This window comes from Macrotis lagotis, chromosome 1 (genome assembly GCF_037893015.1).
Source record: "Macrotis lagotis isolate mMagLag1 chromosome 1, bilby.v1.9.chrom.fasta, whole genome shotgun sequence".
In the NCBI taxonomy this organism is placed as follows: Eukaryota; Metazoa; Chordata; class Mammalia; order Peramelemorphia; family Peramelidae; genus Macrotis; species Macrotis lagotis.
Window position 1 is genome coordinate 572,992,009 of NC_133658.1, and position 23,875 is coordinate 573,015,883.

Below are 23,875 nucleotides of genomic sequence, written 5' to 3' on the forward strand. Positions count from 1 at the left end.
AATTTGATATAATTCTACCTACACAACAACTCTTACATCCACTCTCAGTATGGTGCAACGGAGAGAATGCTTGACATGGAGTCAGAGGACCTGAATTTGAATTATAGCTCTGTTACTAGCTTTGTGATCTTGAACAAATATTCACTTATCCATTATGATACTTAGTCTTCTCATCTGTAAAATGAGGGAGTTGAATGGTATTAAAAATCTCTTGAAGACATAAATCTATGACATGATGAAGCTTTTCAGTCTAATTCAGGTCCTTATTATGTCTTTACCAGACTAAGGTAAGAACTTCCTGAATGGTCTTCCTACTCCCAGGTTCTCTTTTTTCTAATATTCCACACAGCTGCCAAAATAATCTTCTTAAAGCATAAATTTGACTATCACTTCCTTATTCAAAATAGTTCTGGGGATGTTTATTGCTTATAGAACAGAAGACATATACTCTTTAACCTTGTAGTTGAGATTATCCTCAATCTGGCTTCTAATGCACCTTTCCAGTTTTATTTCATATTTCCTACATTACTATCTGCAAGTTTTAGCTCTTCACTGGACTTTACATGTCTTCTCTAATCCAAGCTAGCCACTGGGTCTGGAAAGCACTAGCCTTCTTAATTCTATATTGGAATTCTTGATTCTCCTTGAAGGCCCAGCGTAGGTATACCATCTCTGTGAAAACCTTCCCTGATTCATCCAATTTGTATTCCTTCCCTTCTAAAATGATCTTATGATTACTTATTTATGAACACGTGAAACCTTCCCAACTCTGCCTCACTAGCTTGTAAGCTCCTTGAGCAAAGTACAAGAACAGTAGAATTTTTTTATTATTATTACTATTATTATTTAGGTTTTTGCAAGGCAAATAGGATTCTTGGCTTGCTGAAGGCCACACAGCTAGGTAATTTATTAAGTGTCTGAGGCCAGATTTGAACCCAGGTATTCCTGACTCCAGGGCCAGTGCTCTATCCAACTGCACCACCTAGCTGCCCCAACAGTGTCAATTTATTGCTTAAAAACAATATCATTTATTGCTTATTACTTCACTTACATTTTGCATCCACTGTGCTTAGGACAGTGTCTGGCATGTAGTTGGTGCTTAATATACATGTTTAATGAATTAAATTTAAATCCCTAGAACCTAACATTAGTGCCATTAGTTACAGAGGTAACTGATAAATGCTTCAGAATTGAATTGTGAGTGTTCAATTAAAACTTGTTGAATAAATGAAAAACTAATTTGATATTCTTAAACTACCTATGCTCATTCTAATCTTCCCTCAGGTAAATGGATGTAATCATTGGGCTAAGGAAGTTCTAGGTTTTTTAATATCTGCCCTAATTTCTGAGGGCATGGTTGCCATGAAGCAGCTAAACAGCTAATTTTTTCAAGTCACTCTGTGAATTACTGCATTTATATTAAGCCACAAATCCAGTTTTTCAAAAGGAAATGTGAGGCATTTCACAGTTTAGCTACTGTGGGGAATTTCCCCAGAAAAAAAAAAATTTCTTTACTCTTTGAAAATGATATCCTCCTACAGGTTCTACAATGAAGGATATAAAGAAGTTGGCTTAGAAATTCTTAAACTAGGCTCAGTCTGAGAAAGGAGCCAGCTTTTTATTCTTCTTCCTGGTACATAATAGCCTTAATTGGCTATTTGGAATAATGTTACACTAGGCTGATGCTTGTTATCAAGTTACCATATTATCAATGTGTTTTGAACTGTGTTATTATACAAAGATGGGGATTGGACAGAATTAGTTATTGATTTTGAAGTTTTATTCTAATGCAAGTTTTACAAAATAATTTCTTTATGGTTTAATATACTGCTAGGGTATGTTGAAAAACTTTCATCTGGCTTATTATATAACTAAACTCTGTTCATACATGCTCAATTTTCATAATTTACTGCTCCTGTAAGCATAGTTAATAACTTAACTTTAAAAATCGAGGAGCATGGATAGCCATTCAATATTTGCTGAATGAATCAATCTTGCAGTTATGCCCAAGTTCTATTATTTAAATATTGATATTTCACATTTGTTTTAAGTCTGTTTCTGCATAATGATTTTACTCTTTACGTTTTGGGCTTTCAAAACAGAGGTTCCATTTTAAGTAAACAAGATTATTCTATAGAGATGGGGAGTAAATTTTCTTTAATACAGAAAAATTTGATGAAACTGAAATAAAATTATATCTCCAGATGGTAAGATCCAAGATAAGACTTAGATGGAGAAAGTGATAGGTCATTTTATTTTCTGATGTTTCATATGATAGTACTGTATGTATATATGACTATACTCATACAGGACAACTTCCGCAAATCATTAAGAACTGAAAATATTTTCAAAATTCATCAGCAGACATGCTCTTATTTATTCATAATTACTGATTGTGAGTATATAGCCTAGACTTATAGTATTACATATAAATCAACAAAAATGCCAAACAAAGAGGCAGCTAGGTGGCACAGTGGATAGAGCTCCAACCCTGGAGTCAGGAGGACCTGAGTTCAAATCCAGTCTCGTATACTTAATAATTACCTAGTGGTGAGACCACGGGCAAGTCACTCAACCCCACTGCTTTAAATAAAAAAAAAAAGTCAAACATACACAAAGATAGCCCTTGTTAGAGAGAAAATACATGCTCCTGAAAAGTAGATTGAGGGCAGCTAGATGGTGGAGTGGATAAGGCAATGACCCCGGAGTAAGGAGGACCTGAGTTCAAATCTGACCTCAGAAACATAATAATTGCATAGCTGTGTGCCCTTGGGCAAGTCACTTAACCGCACTGCCTTAAATGAATAAAAATTTTTTTAAGGTGGATTATAAAGCAAATTTCTATATATAGAGAACCTTATCTTATCTATCATCTTCCAAAACCCCTTCTCTGTGTACCAGTAACAACTGTTCTTTTTCTCCATCTTCTTCCCAATCCCAGAGTTGGATAATCTAAACATCATGCTTCCTATTGCTGGCAAGCTTTGTATCTACTTCAAAGGAGCAGTGATGGTTGCTCTAGAGCCTTTCAAGTTGTTTGTTTCTTAAGCAAGAGCAGCACTGTCATTGGATTTATGTAATTATTCAAAGATGAGTTACTTCTTTACTGACTGGATAGGATTCAGAGGATATTAAATGAATAAAATCATTTAGAGGGGCAACTATCCTGGTGTCAAACCATGACATTGAGTCTACATGGAAATTTATACCCGATAAATGGTACCAAAATGGTAACATCCCCAAGTCATTTTCATTTATCCAGGATCATGTTATTAGCTAACTAGGCATCAACTCCCTATCTGTCTGTTTAGGGTACCAAAGAGCAAATGACCATGTGATAGCATTCATTTACTTTAAGACTCAATTCATAATTCTGATTCATAATACTGATATTTTCCTTTATGGAAGAAAGAAGAGGAATAGTAAGGCCATTTCAACTTATTCTACACTTACTTTAAATAAAAATATTTTCAAGATCACCTCCATTTAAAATGTTCTCTCCTTACTCCTAAATCTCTCCGAGAACCAACAATTTAAAACTTCTGTTTTTTTACCATTAGAAAAGCAGGTGATTTTTATTATTTTATAATACGAATATTTGTCCCCATATTGTAAATATGGTAATTGAATTTTCATTAGTATATTTTGATAAGGAATTTTCTAATTGAATTAAGCTTAATGATATTAATAAATTTTCACTTACTCTCTAGTACATGATATTTTACTTAAAGATATTTAAATGTTATGTTACTTAGCAATTATGAAATGCTTAAGAAATGTGAAACATATCATATATATTTGCTATCTTTAATAAAAGTTTTTATTCATTTAAATGTATTATTATTCAAAGGAATAGATACGGCAATATTTATTACACTTTACCCAGGACATAAATCTGTTTTAAAAAAAGAGAGAACTGGGGCGGCTAGGTGGTGCAGTGGATAAAGCACTGGCCTTGGAGTCAGGAGTATCTGGGTTCAAATCCGGGCTCAGACACTTAATAATTACCTAGCTGTGTGGCCTTGGGCAAGCTACTTAACCCTGTTTGCCTTGTAAAAACCTAAAAAAAACCAAAAAACAAACAAACAAACAAACAAAAAAAAGAGAACCTTCTGAGTAAGTAAAAGGTTCAAAAATACAAACATGGTGGCAAATCTTGGATTAAGAAGTTTATCTTTGTGTCTAGAGTGATAATATTGAGGATTTGCTGAAATCACTTAAGACTATTTAGTGTTGAAAAGGACCATTAAAACCAATCTCTAGTCCAATGTAGTAGCTCCTAATTATTAGGATCAAGACAATTCATTCCTTTTTAGGAATTCCTTCTGAAATTTGCCTTTCTTTATCTTCTACCCTGTGGTTTTAGTTTGTGCATCTGAAAGAAAATCACTCAAATTTCTCTTCTCCATAACAGTGATGCATGACCGTTCCAAACTCTTCTAATTTATTCAGGTCTTGTTCTTCAGACATTTCTTACAGAACATTGTTTCAGACCACTCACCATTCTGGTTGCCTTTCATTGGATGTCAATAGCTCCCTTAAAATGTGGCACCTGGAACTGAAGATAACATTCCAGATGTGGTCTTATCAGTGTCAAAAACAGTAAGAATATGATCTCCCCTTGAATTGGAGACGATACTTAATACACTTTAGCACTATATACTTTAGTTTCTTTAGCAGGTTTCATACCAACAACTTTAATTAAATTTACAGTCAAGAAAAACTTCCCAGATCTTTTCCACAAGAACTGCTATCAAGCAAGGGCTCCTCCACCATTTATACTTGCACAGCTGATTGTATGAATTGAATACAAAACTTTATGAATTTTCTAGGTTCTTTTCATGTATGTGCTATATTTTGGAAGTAGATTATATGAACAATTGGCAAACTGCACTATTAATTTATTGAAGCCACTGAATATGAAGAATAAGTAATTTTTGAGTACTTAATATTCCAGTTCTTGTCTTTCTAGCTTTCACTAAATTGAGTAGTATTTCTTGGATTTAGAGATTGGTCTTTTACACAATATGGGGTTTCCTAGGAAGAGAAAATATCTTAGTTTATAAAATTACCTTGAGTGGTGAAATTGAAGAGTGCAGGTGTATCACGCCCATTCGGTAATTTGACATTTGGGTCCCGTAATTCATCAAAAAATGAATGTGCACAAGCTTCCAGGGGTGTCAATCGGGCAGTTGGGGTATATTCCAGCAGACGGCTACATAATGCAATTGCCTCAGGTGGAGTTCGTGGTCGGAAGACCTATATGACGAAAAAAAATAGATTGATTGTTTATCATTATAACAGCTGAGCAATTAACCCTCTGAGTAAAAAAGTTAAGAACTCCCACTAGTTACACAATCATAATTGCATTTGGATAGGGAGCCTTCTAAAATTTAAAGGGTTAACTGCACATGGTTCACCACACTGAGGTGAAGATGAACTGTCAGTTTGAAAGACTATATGAGGAAACTCAGAGAAACCACTGGGAAAGAAGATAAAAATGCTGATGATATAATAGAGCAATCAATCATGCATACAGAAATGATATATATGTAGATGGGATAAAGTTGAAGGTCAGAGATAAAGGCAAAATGAAGAAAAATTCAAGATGATGAAAATGAAAAATTCTTGATTTTTTTTGTGACAGTGGGCAGAAGGATGCTTCTTTTAGATGATTTTGAGCAGAGTAACTGTTGATATGGACAGCACTGTTCAAGTTTGGCAGTCAACATTTTAGAGAAAACAGAAAACTGTTTATCCCAGGCTTATAAAATGTTAATGGTTAGATTTTTGAGGAAACTATACTATTTTCTTAAAAAGTTGTCACCTATGGTCATTTATACAAATCAATCTTTTTTAGAGCTTCCTTTATACACAAAGTAGGGAGAATTTTTCCCTCTCTATTTAGGGTCGCTGACAAAAAAAAAGTAAAGACCACGCTTCTAACTCTGTAAGCACATAAGAAACAACATTTTGGTTCTCTACTTTTACCACTTAAGGAGAAGGAAAAATAGAGGGAACATACAAGGAGGAAAGATGGAATGAGGTCAGGAAGAGAAGCATTGATGGATAGATTAGACATAAAAATGAGGCTAATGGAGAAAGACAGACAAAAAATTAAGCAACTAACAATGACAGGCAAACAATGGATTAAGGAGGAAAGATTGCAGAGTGAGTTAGAGGAAGGGAAAAAGGAAGAGAGGGAGGAATGGAGACAGTGGGGAAAAAGAGACAGAAACAGTTAAAGAGGCACACAGAAAGACAGAGGCAGATATTCAAAGGATAACAGAAAGAAAAAGCACTTATGGAAGGAGACAAGGTAGGAGGCCAGGGGATACTAAATAGGTTTTTGATAACCTAGTAATATTCACTGGATATGGGCATCAGAGCAAGTTATCACTAGAGCACTCAGAATTTCAAGAAATAGCTTGGAATAATTCTTTATACATGTCTAGAAAACAGCTTTTCTGCTTTATTTTCAAATATCAAAATACATATTTGAAATAAAGTTTTGTTTACGCATGAAATTCTAGAAAAGTTTTATAATTAAGGCAGCATGGAATTGGTAGACTTGAAGTCATTAGGAAGGCCTAAATTTGAATCCTGCCTCAGTCTCTTAAGAATTATGTGATCTGGGTCAAGTAACTTAAATTCTCTCTACCTCAGTTACCTCATCTGTAAAATAGGGATAATAAATAACAGCACCTAACACAAGATCAAGTGAGAATAATGTTTGAAAAGTGTTTGGTCAAACTTAAGCACTACATAATTCAATGTGTAATGATTACTTAAAACAGAATCACTTAGGCTTAAAGAATTCATTTTGGAACCTCAAGAGTTGGTTAATGTATTAGCAATGATTGAAAATCCTTTTCTTTGAGAGATATAGGGCTTAGAGAGAGAGATCTAGAGTCTGTTCCATAGTATCTCAGAGAAACAATGTGAAACCAGCATTTAATTCATATTCTGAGTCAGAGCTTCTTTTCTCTTTTGCCCATTTCTCAACCACATCTACCCCTCAAATAATAATAATAACAATAATATGAAATCCTGACTTTTTTTGTTTAGCTGGATCCAGATGGGAGATAAGGAGGAACACAAAAGTTATAAACTAAAAACAAACAAAAAAAACCCTTATAGTAACAGATTGGGGTGACCATAGGAAGGACACACAGAGCAAATGTTCTATAGGTACCACAACTGTGATCAGAACATCACCTCTTCGTACTTGTTCCCAACAACTGCTGAAATAAAATCATTGCTTAAAAGTTTCCCACCCTTCTTCTTTATCACCTAATTTCCCCCTCAGTATCACATGAAAGACAAAGTTGAACAGTTGTCTTTAATGCTTCTCCCTGAGGACAATTTCCATTTACTTGACAGTATATGGAATTCCGTTGCCAGCATTTTTCAATAAACATGAGCTAATCCAAAATGCTTTTGCACCAATATGGGAGCACATAAGCCACTCAGCATCACCAAAAATAGAAATAAATACCTCCTGCTAACATTCAAGTGCAGGGTAGCTGGGCAGTAAGTACATTTTAAATGGAGAAATTTCATGTTAACATCAACGAAGATTATCTGTCAAAACCAACAATAAATCAGTATTGTAAATTTCTCTCTTAAAATAAAAACCCCAAACCAAAACCTCTTTGGTGCCTTGTTGGCTACAAGTACCCGTCCATGTTGGTACTAAGACATTGTATATTAGCCCATTTTGTCATGGAATCCTGACTCATGGAGTCAAAGAGTTAAAACAACAAAGAATTAATATCCATTCCAATAACAAACGTTAAGACAGACTTAACCTGCAATTACAAAGTTATCCACTGTTACTTTAAACCCTTTTGAGTGACTTGTGATGAGAAAAACTTTGTTTGGCACTCTGTGGATAAACTTTAACCTGAAGATTATGTGGGGGTCATTTGTGTTGGGTCAAACCCAATGCCTCCAGAGTTCGGATTTCTGACCACAATACTGGGTGTAGTAGCAAGTGACTTCCAAGTTACAGCCCAAACAGGAACATTGCTCTTCTGGGTTGTTACCTTTGTGTCTAAAGAAAAGGAGACCGACAGAACTACTGAAATTTGGCTTTTACCAAAGGAGTTTCTGTCTCTGCTGCTTCCTCAATTCCTCACTTCCTTAAATTGTTTAACCTCCAGTTCCACAAATAATCAACAACAGTTTTTTTTTAAATAAAGAAAATTTAAAGAAAAAACCACCTAGTTAGCCCTGTCTGGAAATATAATGAATTACTGAGATCAATGATGAAGACAAAATATAACATGCCTAAACAAAAGCCTTTCTATAGAATGATTTAAAAACTGAAATCACAGATTCCTAGGTATAATTTTTATTTTATTTAATTTTAAGAAAGAAATATTTATTTGCAGCATGAATTTCTAACCTTTCAAAATTCTTTTCCCCCAGTTTTATAGGCCAGCCCTAATAATTTGAAAAAAAAAATTAAATACATACCCGCACTCCTGAGGTGAAATGTCCTGTTCCTGACGAGTCCTAAAGATGATAATGCAGTGAAATAATCCAAACAGGGGGAGTCAATCCAAAAGAGAATAGTCCAGCAAGGAAAAATATATCCAATGTTATAAGAAATCCATGGTGTGGGGGACATAGAAAATGTTTATACAGTTATAAACTTTAAACATCAGTCTCCATAGTAGCAAGTCCAAGTTTTAAAAATTATTTCGCCACAGTGTATGTAAAAAAATTGATTGCGCAATGGTGAGGCATAGTAAAGAAACATCATAATTTTATTTTATTATGTTCCAATGCCAGTGCATTTATTAAAAAAATACAAAACCAAAAAAAGTTAAAATGAAAATTAAATCTAGAAGTAAAGGGGTAATCAAGTTCCCAAAGTAAAGTATTTGGTAGTCCTCTTGTCCCGGATTCATTGTCCACAGACATGGGGGGAATGGGGGGGAAAAGAGGGCCAGATTAACCTGCTTTAAATGTGTAAGTCCCTATGTTTATAATTTTTTTTATAAATGTGTCGAAGGGACACAGCATAAAAAATTCTAAATTAGTGTTCAAAAGAAAATAAAAATATTTGGTTTGTATTATTTGAGTTTTCAAGCCAGATAATTTATAAATTTGTGTGAGCTAAGAACGGATCAGGCCACCGCGGATTATTCTCCATTTTGGATTGACTTCCCCTCTAATGGATGTTTATTTTGCTGATGTTTTTTCTCATCTCTTTAGGACTCTTCACGAAATTGACATATCACCTTGGGAGTGCGGGTATGGACTTAATTTTTCTATTGTGGGCTTTTCCCCCTCATACCCTTGCACCCATTACTTAAGAAAAGAAAAACTTAAGAACATTCTTTCCTTTTGGAATAACTCACTAACAAAAAAATCCTAAGCCTTTTAGTACTACCAATTCAACACAGTTCCACCTATAATTCTACCCAATTCACCCACCAAAAGCTAAACAAAAAGATATACAATAAACAGTAATACTAAGGGACAGTCACAGTTATGGGTGACAAGCACAGTAATGTACACCAACACCTAGTACAACTGAGCAAAAAAAAGTGACAGAGGTAGTGGTGTCGGTTATAAGGCATAAGAATAAAACATGGTAAAACTCACCAGTAGCTGTGAACTCCCTTGACTAGTGTAGAATAATTTAACATTCTTTTAGGATAGTTTCTAGTGGGGGAATTAAATATTTTTAATAAAAATAAATAATCCGCGGATTATTTTTAGTCTGCAGACTAAAATTTAGCATACGGATCAAAATCCGGCCCATCAGAATAAAAATCTCTCAATCTAAAACACATCCAGGTGGACAAAACATGAAATCAAACCAAAAGAACTGAGTGCACAAAAGTAAGACTCAACTGGGCAGACTAACATTTAGTGCGCAGACTAAATATGGCCAGCCAAATGTGCAGCAAGGCCATGAAAATCCCAAAACACCCCTGCAAAAAACAAAAGCAAAAATAAATAAGTAAAATAAAAAAAGGCCAAAAAGAAAATAGGAAAAGGGGGAAAAAAAAACAAAACAAAACACTGACATGAACTTTTAAAATGATCCAAATACTACCTCACCTGTGCAGCAACTCATTTTCACAAGATGAAATAAACAGTCTCTCACAATACTTGTCCATAATAGTACTAGCAGTTCATCAGTTTCCAATTTTCAAAAGTTAAGAATCTTTTGGTTTTGAACAAATGCAAACAGGTCCTATTATAGTAATCTATTCAAAGTATATTTGCATTTGGATAACTAAAAATTACAAGTGCAGTTTTAATCTAATATCCCAGAATAGTCTTTGACTATCAAATTTATGCCTGGAGAAGTTTTTATGACTGAATTAATAGAGCCTTTTGGAAAACAATCACATATACATATATACACATGTGTGTATATATGTCATATCAAGAACTATGTTAAAAGAGCTTCCTGACAGCATCAGATCTAATTCTATTACATTAATGTAACCAGTGACAATTAATCTAAACAGAACACAAAGCCAGTTCTGATGCCTGTTCCAAACAGCTAGTTCGCACTAGTTGATACTGGGATAAAGATGAAATACAGCCACAGATCTCTAATTATAGACTGAAAATATGCAATATAGTTCAAAATAACTAACAAAACCACATGCTCAAGGATGCAAACTTAACTATTACTAAAAGGGAAATGTATAGCAATTAAGCTTTTGTTTTCAAGCTTCTAACTAAAATTAGTTACAATATAAAAACACAGAACAAGATGTTATATTAATAACACAACACTAGATGTTAACTTTCACTTATTTGCTGAACTTTATATTGTATTAGTTGATTAGAAGAAAAGTTTCATTCTACTTAATCTTAAAAGGCAAAGTATACAGTATATAAAGAAGGAAACACCTAGTCTATGCTTTTAAAATTTAAGCACCTTTAATTAGTTTAACTTAACTCTCTGGAATCTTTTATTGAGTTTGGTTTTTAATGTTTGACATGAATTTTATATACAGGGATGATATGAAGGACTAAATTAAAAGGTTTCATTATTTTATAGCACGATCTGCTATCATGAAACTGTTATTTAAATACTATTAGATGCTTTGTTTTGTGAGAATGTTAAACATTTGAAATTAGCCCCTAAGAGGGTCAGTCAGATCAGTGAAATTCAAGATACATAGTCTTTAACTACAATAGCTAAGGTAAAGATATATTTTTATAACTCTTATTTTATAACCCTACCAGCATTGAAATTTTAAAGGGCTTCTAAATTTGTTGGTAAATTGTTTTCATTCATTTAGATCATACTGCTATGGTCTTTTAAAAAAAGTTGAAAAATAATCATGCATCAAGAACACAAATAACCTAAAAAAAACTTTGAATAAATGAACAAAAATATTTAATGTAGAAGACAAAATGATGAAAAAATTTTCTGAACCAAATTTTATTTCAAATTAGAGTGATAGATTTATCTCTTGCAAATCCTATTTTGAAATATAAAATGACTGAAAAGAAAATTTAATTATTTTCCTGAATGCTAAGAAATTAATTTATGTTTGAATCAATTTCACATAATTAAAAACCATTCCAAACCAAATTGCTATCTTACAGGCACAATTTCAAAGCTTTTACAGTCACTGAGTGTTATTAGACTAACATACTGAAAAATTAGAATTCAGAAGATTTTTTTTTAACCTGAGACTATTTTAGTTAAAGTTTAAGAATTTCACAAAATGTTTATTTCCTGAAAAGCAATGAAACAGGGTCTACTTAATTTAGAATAAGTCTCATCAATATTTCTCAGTTGTCCAATTGTACAAAATCAGAATTTATGGAAAGTAACTTTTAGAATGTAATCCAAAGTAAAATGGCAGTATAAAAATTTCATACTCCTTGAAAATCAGGACTGTATTATTTTACCTTTACATCAATCATAATGCATAGCAAAATGTTTTGGAAATAATGTATATTTAAATATTTATTGAATAAATTAACCAAGAAAAAAGAGTAAATGCTGTTCTTTCTTAATATAGAAGCCAAGTTTAAATCCATCCATACATGGAATGGTCGACCCAAAGAATCCAAATCCAATAAAATGATAAAAATCACACTGTCTATGAATACTTAAATTGTCTTACTCATTACTCCCTTAAAGTACAGAAATACTTTATTTATGTACTATGATGCAAGGAGACATTCCATAACTGAATTTTTTAGATAAGTGAAGCCCCCCCCAAGCACCAAATGTTATTTTTAAACATTTTTAAAAATAATAGAAACCTCTCTGAAAGGATATCTCTTGTCCCTTTAAAGAAATATGCTGTATAAATTTACTCTTTTCTAGATAGCTCAGATTCATCATTTTTTTCTTCAGCATCACATATGGGCTATCCCTTTACACACAAAAATGCCCAGAGTTTGAGCCTAGACTAGTGAGAAGCTAAGAGTTTCATTCCCCAGACAGACAACTAAGATTATTGTACTTTAAAAGTACAAGTTTATAGTGATTAAATATATGGGTCATTTAGTTTGAGTTCTATTTCATCTTTGGGAAAAGTCAGATTTGGTAAAGAAAGGAAAACTACAGGTTCTTCTATTTACTTCTTGAAATCCTATTCCAAATTGAATAAAAGATACAAAACATTATTGGGGGATTTTAAAAGTAATCAAGATTTAGAGGACATAAATAGAAAATTATATATGTTCACACACACATATATATTATCATTTTTAGCACCCACTTTGGAACAGTATTATGGTATTATTATTTGAAATTGAAGCAATAGGACTCTTTAAAGCTAAAACTGCCTAATGTAATGAGGTTCTTGAATGAGAACTGAATTTACTACTTATATGGATAATAAAGTTTGTTCAATCAATCAATCAGTCAGTCAATCAATCAATCAACATGCACTACTTACTATATTTCTGACATCTGCTAGATTCTGGGGATGTGAAGGAAGGCAAAAACATCTGTGCCCTCAAGAAGTTCACATTGTAATGGGGAGACATAAATAACTAGGTTAATACAAGATATTTATAGAGAAGATAATCTAAGAAGGTAAACTAAGAAAAAGGTACTGGAAGTTAGAGAACCAGGAAAGGTATTTCACAGAAGGTAGAATTTGAGTCAGAAAAGCTGTAAGGCAGAATTGAGGAAGGAGAGCATTCCAAGTGGGGTGAACAGGCAATCACTGCAAAAGCAGGGATAAATCTACTAGTGAACTGTAAGGTATTTTATGATAGAAGTAAAATAAAATTGGAAAGGTAGGACAGAGACCAAGTGAGGAAGCAGAGTCTGGAATTTACTGAATAGGGAAATTAAAAAAAAAACAACTGACTTTGGCAGCTGATTGAGTTCATTAAAATTTATGGTGCTTCGGATATAACACTCTGGCAGCTAAAGCCCATTAAAATTTGTTACATAATCTTTGCTGTGGCAGGCAATCCTTTTTGCACTTCTCTAAATCCATGCCAGTCAAGACAGAGACTATTCCAAACTCATTCATTCCTCTTTTAAGTCTCCAACCACTCTCTTTTCCCCTGACTTTCCTCCAGGGCATGCCCACTAACTTCAAGATTCTGTTCTGGCCATCAGTTCTCCTCATCAGCTTCCAAGACTTCAATTATCTTGCAACAGATATCTAAGCCTATATCTAGCCCTAGTTTCTCTGATGAATCTATCATCACCAATTGCCTTTTGGATATTCAAATCAAAATGTCCACAACAGATCTCATGATCCAACTCTTCTTTCCCTTTCACAACTTTCTTTTTCCTGTAGAAGGTACCACCATTTTCCCAGTCACCCAGGCTGGTTACCTTATCCCAATGATTTAATCTATTGCTAAATCATGTCATTCCTACCTTTACAACACTGCTCATATGTTTCCTCATCATTTACAAAGCTACCCTCTAGTAGAGGCCTTCATTATCTCTTGCCTGGTACATTGCAATAGCTTTGAAATTGGTTTCCTTGTTTCAAAATGTCTCCCTATTCCAATACCTCGTTGACATCATTGCCAAAATAATCTCTTGTCTAACTCTTTTAGCCCCTAGTTTAAAAATTTCATTGGCTTCATATTAGGAGGGAAAGACGTATTTAAGTTCTTACCAATGCTATCTTATTTGGTCCTTATCACCATGAAAATAAGGTGCTATTAGTTTCAGGAACAAATGTAAAGTTCTCTTTTGGCCTTTAAAGCTCTTTACCACTTAGCACTCCCTCTCCCCTCTCTTTTCAGTCTTAACATTTTATCCTCTTCCATTCACTCATAATCCCTTACTGTTTCCTTGCATATAATGCTCCATTTTCAAACTCTGTGCCTCAGCATTAGCTAATCCCCATGTTGGTGGGAATGCCCTCTCTTCCTGTCTTCCTTCAAAGCTCAGTTCAAATGCCATCCTCTGCAGAAAACTGTTCCTTTGGCACTATCAACTAACTCATAACTCTTTGAAACTCTCTCCTCTCCTTTCTTTTTGGTGACAATAACAAGAAAATAGGCAAACAACTATGTATAAAGTACTGTGCGAGGTTCAGACTTAGACAAAAAACAAAACAGAGCTTGGTTTCCAAGGAACTTACATATCATGAAGGTTGAAGGTACCTACCAAGTGCCAGTCACTGTACTATGTACTTTAAAAATATCTCATCTAATTTTCACAATAACCCTGGAAAGTAGGGGCTAATATTATTCCCATTTTACAGTAGAAGACAGCAATGACCTGCCCAATAATAGCAATGACTTGTCACACAGCTAGGAAGCATGTGATGCCAAAATTGAAAGTGTATCTTCCTGACTCTAGGTCCAGAGCTCTAAGGCACCCCCTGGTAGCCGCTGGAGGGAATACAATATAAATATTAATAAATTTAGAACAAAGAAAATTGAAGACCATTAACAACGTGTGTGTGTGTGTGTGTGTGTTCTCTCTGTCTGTTTCCTTATCTATTAAATAAGGATGATAATAATGGCACCTACTTTGCAGAGTTGTTGGAAGGATCAAATGAAAGAAGAACTGTAATGTACTTAGCACAGTACTAGCCTGACCCATGGTCAGGAGAGAGGGGAGGGGGAGGAAGAGAGAGGAAGGCTTCATGTGGAAAAGCAGCCCTGGAGCTGAACCCCTGAAAGAAAATGATAAGAAGGGAGTGAATTCTAGGAAGGAATATACAAAGGTGGAAAATAGAAAGTTGAGGTCAGAGTACAGTCAAAAGTCCAGTTCATTTGGTGATTAAAAAGCTAGGCTGAAAAACTATGGGAGGAAGAGAGATGGGCTATAAATTAGAATAAAAAGGATTTTATCCTTTAAGTAATGGGGATCCACTGGAAGTTTCATCAGGTAATATTTTCAGTCCAAAGCCTTAGGAAAATCATTTTTTTTTTGCAAGACAATGGGGTGAAGTGGCTTGCCCAAGGCTACACAGCTAGGTAATTATTAAGTGTCTGAGACCGGATTTGAACCCAGGTACTCCTGACTCCAGGGCTGGTGCTTTATCCATTGAGCCACCTAGCCACCCCAGGAAGATCATTTTGGCAAGGAGGATGGATTGGAAAGGAAAAAGACCAAAAGTAGGGAGCTCATATAGTAGTTAATAACCTGGAATTGAATGGAGTCAGGATGGTACAAAGTCAAGTCTCACTTCAAACACTTACTAGTTGTGTGAACCTTTAACAAATCATTTACATCTTCCTCAGTTTTATGAAGATATGAGATAAAAATTTTAAAAGAACTAGAAGAATGGCATATAATGGCATTTAATAAATGTTTTCTAATTTTTTCGAATTTAGGAGCTTTAAAAAAAATTTACTTATTTTTCAGTTGTGTCTGACACATTGTGACACTCTTTTTTAGCCTAATCTTGCCAAAGCTACAGGAGTGGTTTGCCATTTCCTTCTCCAACTCATTTTACAGATGAAGAAACTGAGGCAAATAGGATTAAGTGACTTATTCAGGGTCACACAGCAAGGAAGTGTCTGAGGCTGAATTTGAATTCAGAAGGCATGTCTTCCTAACTTCAGGTCCAATGGTCTATCTACTGTACACTTAACTAATCTAATTTAGAAACAGTGGAGAACTATTAGGAAGCTATTACAATGTCCAAGAAAGGTGGTAAAAGGCCTAAAAGAAACATGTGATTTTCTAAGGGAGGGATATCTGAAAAGTTAAGAGAGTGAAAGCTTCAGGACTTAAGAATAACTTAAAGTTACTGGGAAGATAGTGGCATTTTTTTTAAGGTTTTTGCTAGGCAATGGGGTTAAGTGGCTTGCCCAAGGCCACACAGCTAGGTAATTATTAAGTGTCTGAGGCCGGATTTGAACTCAGGTACTCCTGACTCCAGGGCCGAGTCTCTATCCACTGTGCTACCTAGCCACCTGATAGTGGCATTTTCAATAAAAACATTCTTAGTCAAGTAAGGAGGAGATAAAAATTTCCACTTTGGATATATTCACTTTAAGTATCTATGGGGATAATTGAGGAGCTATCCACAATAGTTACTCAAATATTACTGGAATTCAAGAAAAATTAAGATTGGATATGTAGTTCTGGAAATCATCTAATAGGCCATATTAAGACAAAAGAAGGCCCTTCAAAGAGGACTGGGGAGAAGAAATCAATTGGAGTCCGAGAATGAGTTGTTAGAGAAGTGGGAGAACAAATCATAGACAGAGAAATAAGCAAGAGGAAGAGTTAGCCAAAAGTATCAAAAATTTCAAAGTTTAATCAGTTCAATCTAGGAAAAATGCTTAGATTTAGTAGTTAAGAAGCCACTAGTAACTCTGAAGAATGATTTCATTAGGATAGAGTCAGAATCCTGATTTGCAAGGGACTGAGAAGGGAGTGGGTGTGAAATAATAAAAAAGTTAGGTAAGGTAACAAAAAGGAGAAAAGATATAAGGAAATAACTTGAGGGATGTAATCATTAACTAAGTTTTCTAATGCCAGGATAGTTCTGAGCCTGTTTTGGCTCTTTCCCTATGCTCATTTTATAGATGAAGAAACTTGAGAGAATCAAGGAAAAGTAACTTGTTCAGGTATCACAGTTAGTTTCTGTCTGAACCTACATTTGAATTCAGGAAGATAAATCTTCTTGACTTAAGGCCTGGTACTCTATTCACTGTGCCATGTACCTGCCTATCAAATGTACGTACTTTGCTACATTCTTATGCTATTGCAGGTATACACAAAATACAATTCGGTTCCTTCAGTTAACTATGACTTAAATAAAGACCACAGCAAATAATTTGAGGCTACAATGACCACTCTTTACCTAACAGAAAGAACACTTGGTTAGGATGCAAGGGATCTGGTGTTTTCTTGAGACTTTTCCACCAATCATTTATATTTTCTTTGAGTAAACTATTTGATCTCTCTATCATGAATTCCTCTTTCTATTAAATGGTATATTAAATGAGATAATGTATGTAAAATGTTTTGTAATATTCAAGGGATCTACAAATGTTATGATTTATTATTACTGTCATCTATTTTTATTTACTTTAGTATAAATTAAAAGTTCAATGAATCCATGAGTAAATATTCACTTTTTTGATATTGACTGTGACCCATTCATGCCTTCTCATTCTTATGATTCTTTTTCATGCTTTTTCAATTTCATATGTCTTCCAGAGAGGATCTCCCCAAAACACAGACAACCTTCCCTTTAAGTCTTTTTATGCTTTATGGACATGAATGCAGGCTGTTCTCTAATTAATTATCCTCTGCTCTTCTCTATGATTGGTCCATTATCTCTTTATTCAGACACAAATGTGCTTGATAATATCTTAGTAACCCAAACTAGACTATCAAAAAAAAAAGGATCACAGTTTAAAAAATCCTTTTAAAAATTTCTGACTCTGAGATTCTATGACTTAAGTTATAAAAATGAAAGGTTGACGTCTGACATCATTAATTAAAGCAAAAGGAGAAAAATAACTGTATATTAACATTTTAATTTTTATTAGTTTTATTTATATTTCCTTATAGTTTTATTTTATTCATAAAAGAAGAGCTCATCACACTTCTGATGGGTGTTCTTAATAGACCTGGGAGAGTAAGAGACAATAGTAATAAGATGTTCAATATTTCAGAATATTAAAATAGTCAACAATACTCTAGAAAGGCATCAGTGGCAAAAAGGAACACATAATGTTAAAGAGTGCTTTTGATCATTAGATCAAATTCTACTGAAGAAGTGGTTAGAACTAAAACTAGGAATGCTGGAAGAATATAATATTACCCCAATGGTGAGTACACAAAATTTATCTTATGATACTTTTGACTATGTCAAAAGACTCAAAGTCTTTTTATTTTGTCTTATGCTTTAATATGTATTTGTGACTTGAGAGGTACAGCCCCCTTTCTCCCCATAATTGCCAGTGCTCTCTCATTAAAAAGGGCTCTTTTTGAGTCAGTAAATGGATACCAATCACCATTTCCTAGTTATTTGGGAAAATCCTCCCATTTCTTCATTCATCCTGTACCCAGCTGTCAAATTAATATTCCTCAATTATTTCTTTTAATAAGTAGCTTTTCTATTCAAAAGTCTTATTGCATACTGAATCAAGTTCAAAAGACTTATGCTTGTTTTAAAATTTTTTTATAATCTAGATCACTTTTTCAACCTGCCCCCATCACAACCACTCCTTCTTTTACTTAAATATCTCTTGTTTGTGTAGCTAACATGTGAGTCCTGTTCATTTGCAGTTCTATATCTTGGAATAATCTCCCAATTTCACTCTACTAATTCCAATCTTAAATATTATTCAATGATTATTTCCATTTGCCACTTCATATATAAAAGCCTTCTCTAGCTACTCCAATGTACATTCATATTTCCTTTTTTAGAATTTCTGTAGTGATATAAATTATGAGCATTACAACATTACTTTTTTCACCATGGGAGCTATAATGTTTTATATAAGCATTCTACAGAGATTTTAAAATGGAAAGCATCATATTATGCTTCAATATGATAAAAACTTGGGTTTTTTGAAATGTTTCTTTTTCCAGAGGAAAAATGAAGTACATACATAATAAATAAAGTGAAAATTCAAAAGAAATACCAGGGTCAACAAGCTGTAGGTTCAATCAGAATCTATATGAATGGCAACAAGGATAAGTCTAGGTTCCAGAGAAGGGATAAGAAAATTTACTGACTTTCCAAGTCACAAAGAATATTTGGAAGAATATTAGATATCAAAGGGAACTAAGGATGGCAATATTTCTACCACAATTATGTAGTTAAAGAAATAATCCTAGTTCTCCTTTTTTAAGTCCCCTAGATTTCTGAAGACGTCATCACAGCTAACAATCTCAAAAATGGTAGTTGGTAGAGGAAGGGAACTGTATAAACTCGGAAGCACACTAAGACCAAGTAAGGAAAAGCTGGTAGGTGGAACTAGGAATATATCTTCCTATTTACCCTTGACAAGAACCAAAAATTAATGACTGCTAGTCTGATATTCATATTAATCACAGTCTTTTTCTTACTCTTGCAATATAATAAGATATAAAATAATTATTACCTTTACATACATGCATGGTGGTACTTTTATATTTTTAAAAGTAATTCATTTTATCCATGCAAAAAGCCCTTAAGAAAGGTATAATAATTATCATCATCATCATCATCATCATCATCATCATTTGAGAGAAGAAACTGAGGTATTGGAAATTCTAGCACTATAATGTAAACTCACTGAAGGAAGGTTTATATTTTCAACTGCCACACCTAGTAAAGTATGGTTTCCTTTTTTCCTTCTAATCCTACCCCAATACATTTTTATCTTTTCTTTGCTTGCAATGTACTTTTACTCATTGTTAACTTCCCTTCCATCCCCCAAAGGATGTCATTTTAGAGAAGCAAATTGTGAGTGAACAGTTAAAGCCCAAGTGTTTTTTTTTCAGGTGTAAAAAACTTTTAGAATCTTGGGAAGGAACCTCAGAAAGATTCCATGATGAACTTTTCTTGGTACAGCCATAAACTTCTTTTCTTTCAGGTAAAGTACTTGCCCCTTAATTCTAATCCCAGACCTTATAATAAGATATCCACTATATGATAAGATACTTAAGAGAAGGGACTATTTTTTTTTGCCTTACACTGCATCCTCAGTGGTAGCATAGAGCTTAATACACAGTAGGTGCTTAATGTTAACCCCCCCCCCCCAATGTTTACTTACTGCCTACAAAAAATGGAAAAAAGTATCTCTCTAGGTCCTGTAACCCTAATAGTCATAAACAGCATCATCAAAAACCAGGGTTACATTTTAAGTAGAAATTTCTTTTCTATACATCAATACCAGATTTAAAAACCTCAAAATACTTGGTACCACCACGAGCAGAACTTGTCCCACTATCATTCTTAATTTTTTTTTGACCTTATTATTTCCATACCATACTCTTTTCCTTAATCTCTTATCTGTTCCTGCTCCCCAAAACTATTAGCTGATGCTCTTGAGGTTACAGTATATTGCAACACTAGACTATTGAGAGATTTAGGAATACATAGAGAACTCTCAACGTATACTTCTAAAGTGAGCTACCCTCACATGTTTAACAACGCTCTAAGCTGGTAGAAATTGAAACAAAAACAACTCCGGTAGAAGCAATAATGCTAACTGATAATAATGTTGACCCTTATTTCTACCTATGCAAGGACAAGGTTAGTGAATTTCAAATTTTAGGCAAAACCTTTTCAATACACAGAGACTCTTATTGGCCTTTTTTTTAAAGTTGTCTAGTAGTACAAAATAAAGGAAAAAATAAAAATCCTAGGAATCCAAAGGGATATTAAAGTATCCAAATTCATCACAATCTTTCTGTTACAATTACATGAAATTTTGATTTATTTGCCCACATCCATTCCAATGAATATGAGAAGCTGTATAAAAAATATAATAGGCACACTGTTGTCAGAAAATTTGGGCTTTAATTCTGCTTCTGAAATCAACTATATGACCTCGTGTAAATTACATAACCATTTGGCTGGAGTTTCCTTATCTGTAAAATGGAGATGATAATTTTCTTCAAAGAATCTCAAGGGAAGAACTCATGGATTATCTATACCTGGCCATGTAGTTTTAACCATTTCTCAATATGAATTCTCTATAATATAGTTGTTATTTAGACTTTTCTTGGAGTTCTCTGGTGAGAACAAAGCTTTTTTCCTTACATATGTCGCTATATTTGTGGTGCCTTTCACTGAAGTTTTTTTCTCCCCCTAGTAGGTAACTTTAAGTTTCTACAATATATGCTGGGTACTGGGGATATAAAGACAAACATGAAAAAGTTTTTGTCCTCAAAAGAACTAATTGTCAATACGGAGACACAAGATGTACATGTAAATAAGAAAAAAAATGCAAAGCAATTTGGGGGTGAAGCTGAGGAAGACAGTAGCATGTGGAATAGGGAATAGGAAAGCTCATATATAAAGCAGCACTTGAGCTGAGCTATTCTTTAGGCTAAGCTCTCCCCCAGTTCCTCTGTTCTGACTAAAACTCTTTGAATCCCAATTCACTTTTATTTCTGAACTATTTGCAAATTTGATGAGCATGCCATTTATGCTTTTATCCTAATCACTGATAAAAACATTAAATAGCGAAGTTAGGTTAAGCACAGGTCTCTCTATAGCACTATATCACAGACAGACCACCTTTCTAGTTGAAAAAGTTATGAGAAAAGCACTTTGCAAACCATAAGCATTATATAAATATCAGCTAATGGTATTACTGTATTCTACTCTAGATTATAAATTATACTGTAGGAATGTTGAGAAGATATAGAAACCTATTTTAGCAACTGAAAATGTGATGACATTTTGACAGTAATATGCTGAAATTATACATATACTGAAAATTTCTATATTAAAAATTCCTTTTATTTTTTGGAATACCTACTTGCATTCCTGCAACAGTTCACATAAATGCTGGATTAAATTGATATGAGTCCTAGAGATATGAGTCAATACAAGGTTAGGTCTGGATAACCTTAGGGTACCTTTGGACTGAATGGTCTTCAGAGACCCTTGGTATGGCATCTGTATACACTAAAGTAAATTTGAGGATTCCTGGAACACTTTGAAATGATTTCAATGTTATCAGTTTATTTAAACTGAAATAGTCTTTTGAGGTCCTCCCGATTTTCTGAATATTTAAACCAGATGGAATAACTTTGGAGGGGAAGAATAGAATATTTTTGACCTTAGGTACTAGTTATTACAACCTCTCAGAAAAAAGAAATAAATGACTAAATATAAATATGTCAGGAAGTCCTGGTCTCTCTGTCTGTGACATCCTTTAGCTGTCATTAAAATATTATAAGGCATTTGGACTTAAAACAATTAGCAGCATGAGCATATTTTCTTAAGTGCTGGGAGGTGATTATAGTCTAGAAAAATGAAGTATTCAGATGTTGATGAACCCAAATCATTTTTGTTTTCAGCATGATTGGAACTATAAAAATATCTGCCCCTAAAATTTTTCACAGCGTTACGGTGAAAAAAAAGGGTGCAATGAGACGAGAGAACAAATAAGACAGAGTAGAAAAGGTACTGAGGGGAATGAGGAGACAGATCTTAAGCTTAATTCTTTCTATAACTAGTTGTATAGTCTTACAAGATACCTAATAATCTCTTGGCTTCAGGTAATCCACCTGTAAAATGAGGGAATTGGAATAACTGATTTCTAAGATCATTTTAGCTCCAGCACTAACTCAATATATAACATTTGTTGTTAATATTGAAATGAGAAAAAAATTTAAAAATCCAATTTAAGTTATTCTAGTTGGTACTCAAAATTTATTTTTTTTAGTAAATTACTACCATTCTTCATAAAAATCTGTTCAAAAATATCATCTCTATATAATACGGAATTGTAGTTTTCTGATTGTCAAGTAAAACACTGGCAACATTTCAAATGTATGACAGGTAGGAATAGAGAGGCTTAAATTTTTGCCCCAGAGAACCAAAGAGGAAGAAATTGGAGAAGGGAGAGATACTATAGCTTTAAAAGCTAATTTTCAATAGTGAGATCAGTGAGTTGAAAAAAAGTTAAAGTAAAAAACCCTTAGGGTTGGAAATGGTCATTAAAAGTCATACAAGATCTTGTACCTTTCTAAACTTTATAGCCTATTAGAGAAAAAACGTCATATGACCTTTTAGAGTAGTAAATGTTTGTAGGCAATCAAAATGGGTGCTTATTATGAACATCATCAATGAATGTTCACTGTTGTAATACCTTGGATTCAACTACTAGGTCTCAAAGCAGTCATTTAAAAATTAAGGAAAAATTAAGTTTTGAATTAATGTCATTTAATTCTTTTGGCCTTTAAGCCTTAATCGTTATTCCACTCATTTAGACTCACCTTAGTCCAAGGATGTGCCTTAATTTGAGGAAATTTGAATTCAGTGTAGTTTGGGTTCATTTCTCGAATTTGCTCTCGCGTTGGTGTTCCCAGGACCTAAATAGAAAAAAGCAAATTCTTTCTATAATTTATAGAAGTTGACATATACTCATTATTTTGTAGCACATGCTAGACTGAGAAAATGATTTAAATTACACTGACACACAGCTGGTTAAATAAAGCAGACAAGATGAAAGTCTTTTAATTTCTAACTAGTTGCAAATTTTATGATGTGTTGCCTCCTAGAATGTGTCTCTAAAGACAAATAAAACTGATTTAGGATTTGAAAATTAATTAAAAAAATAAAGTTAGGTCGTATATATTTGCAAATACTTGTATATCAACTGTTCTCAAACTTGAAAGTTGTCATAATTCTCCTTCTCTTCACCTAATTTACTTATCCGTAACACATGAGATTACCGTCCATTAACAATCTCAGCTGACTTCTAACTGGCTGAGACATCTGAATCCATAACTCATTCAACACTTATAAGT

The 23,875-nt window shown here is 33.7% G+C and overlaps 1 protein-coding gene across 5 annotated transcripts in view; it reads right to left on the reverse strand.

Moving 5' to 3' along the window:
* Nucleotides 1-23,875, reverse strand: part of GSK3B (glycogen synthase kinase 3 beta) — a 288,812-nt gene that overhangs the window by 39,650 nt on the left and 225,287 nt on the right. For 3 of the 5 annotated variants that reach the window (XR_012474092.1, XM_074214590.1, XM_074214591.1), the window contains exons 8-10: nt 23,342-23,437; nt 8,482-8,520; nt 5,073-5,259 (exon numbers count right to left, since the gene is read on the reverse strand). Coding sequence is in view for 4 of the 5 variants with exons in the window: in XM_074214590.1 (XP_074070691.1) it covers nt 5,073-5,259; nt 8,482-8,520; nt 23,342-23,437 (322 nt within the window). In the remaining variant the exon portion in view is untranslated. The remainder of the gene's footprint in view (nt 1-5,072; nt 5,260-8,481; nt 8,521-23,341; nt 23,438-23,875) is intronic. The other 2 variants (XM_074214593.1, XM_074214594.1) reach the window with 1 other exon arrangement.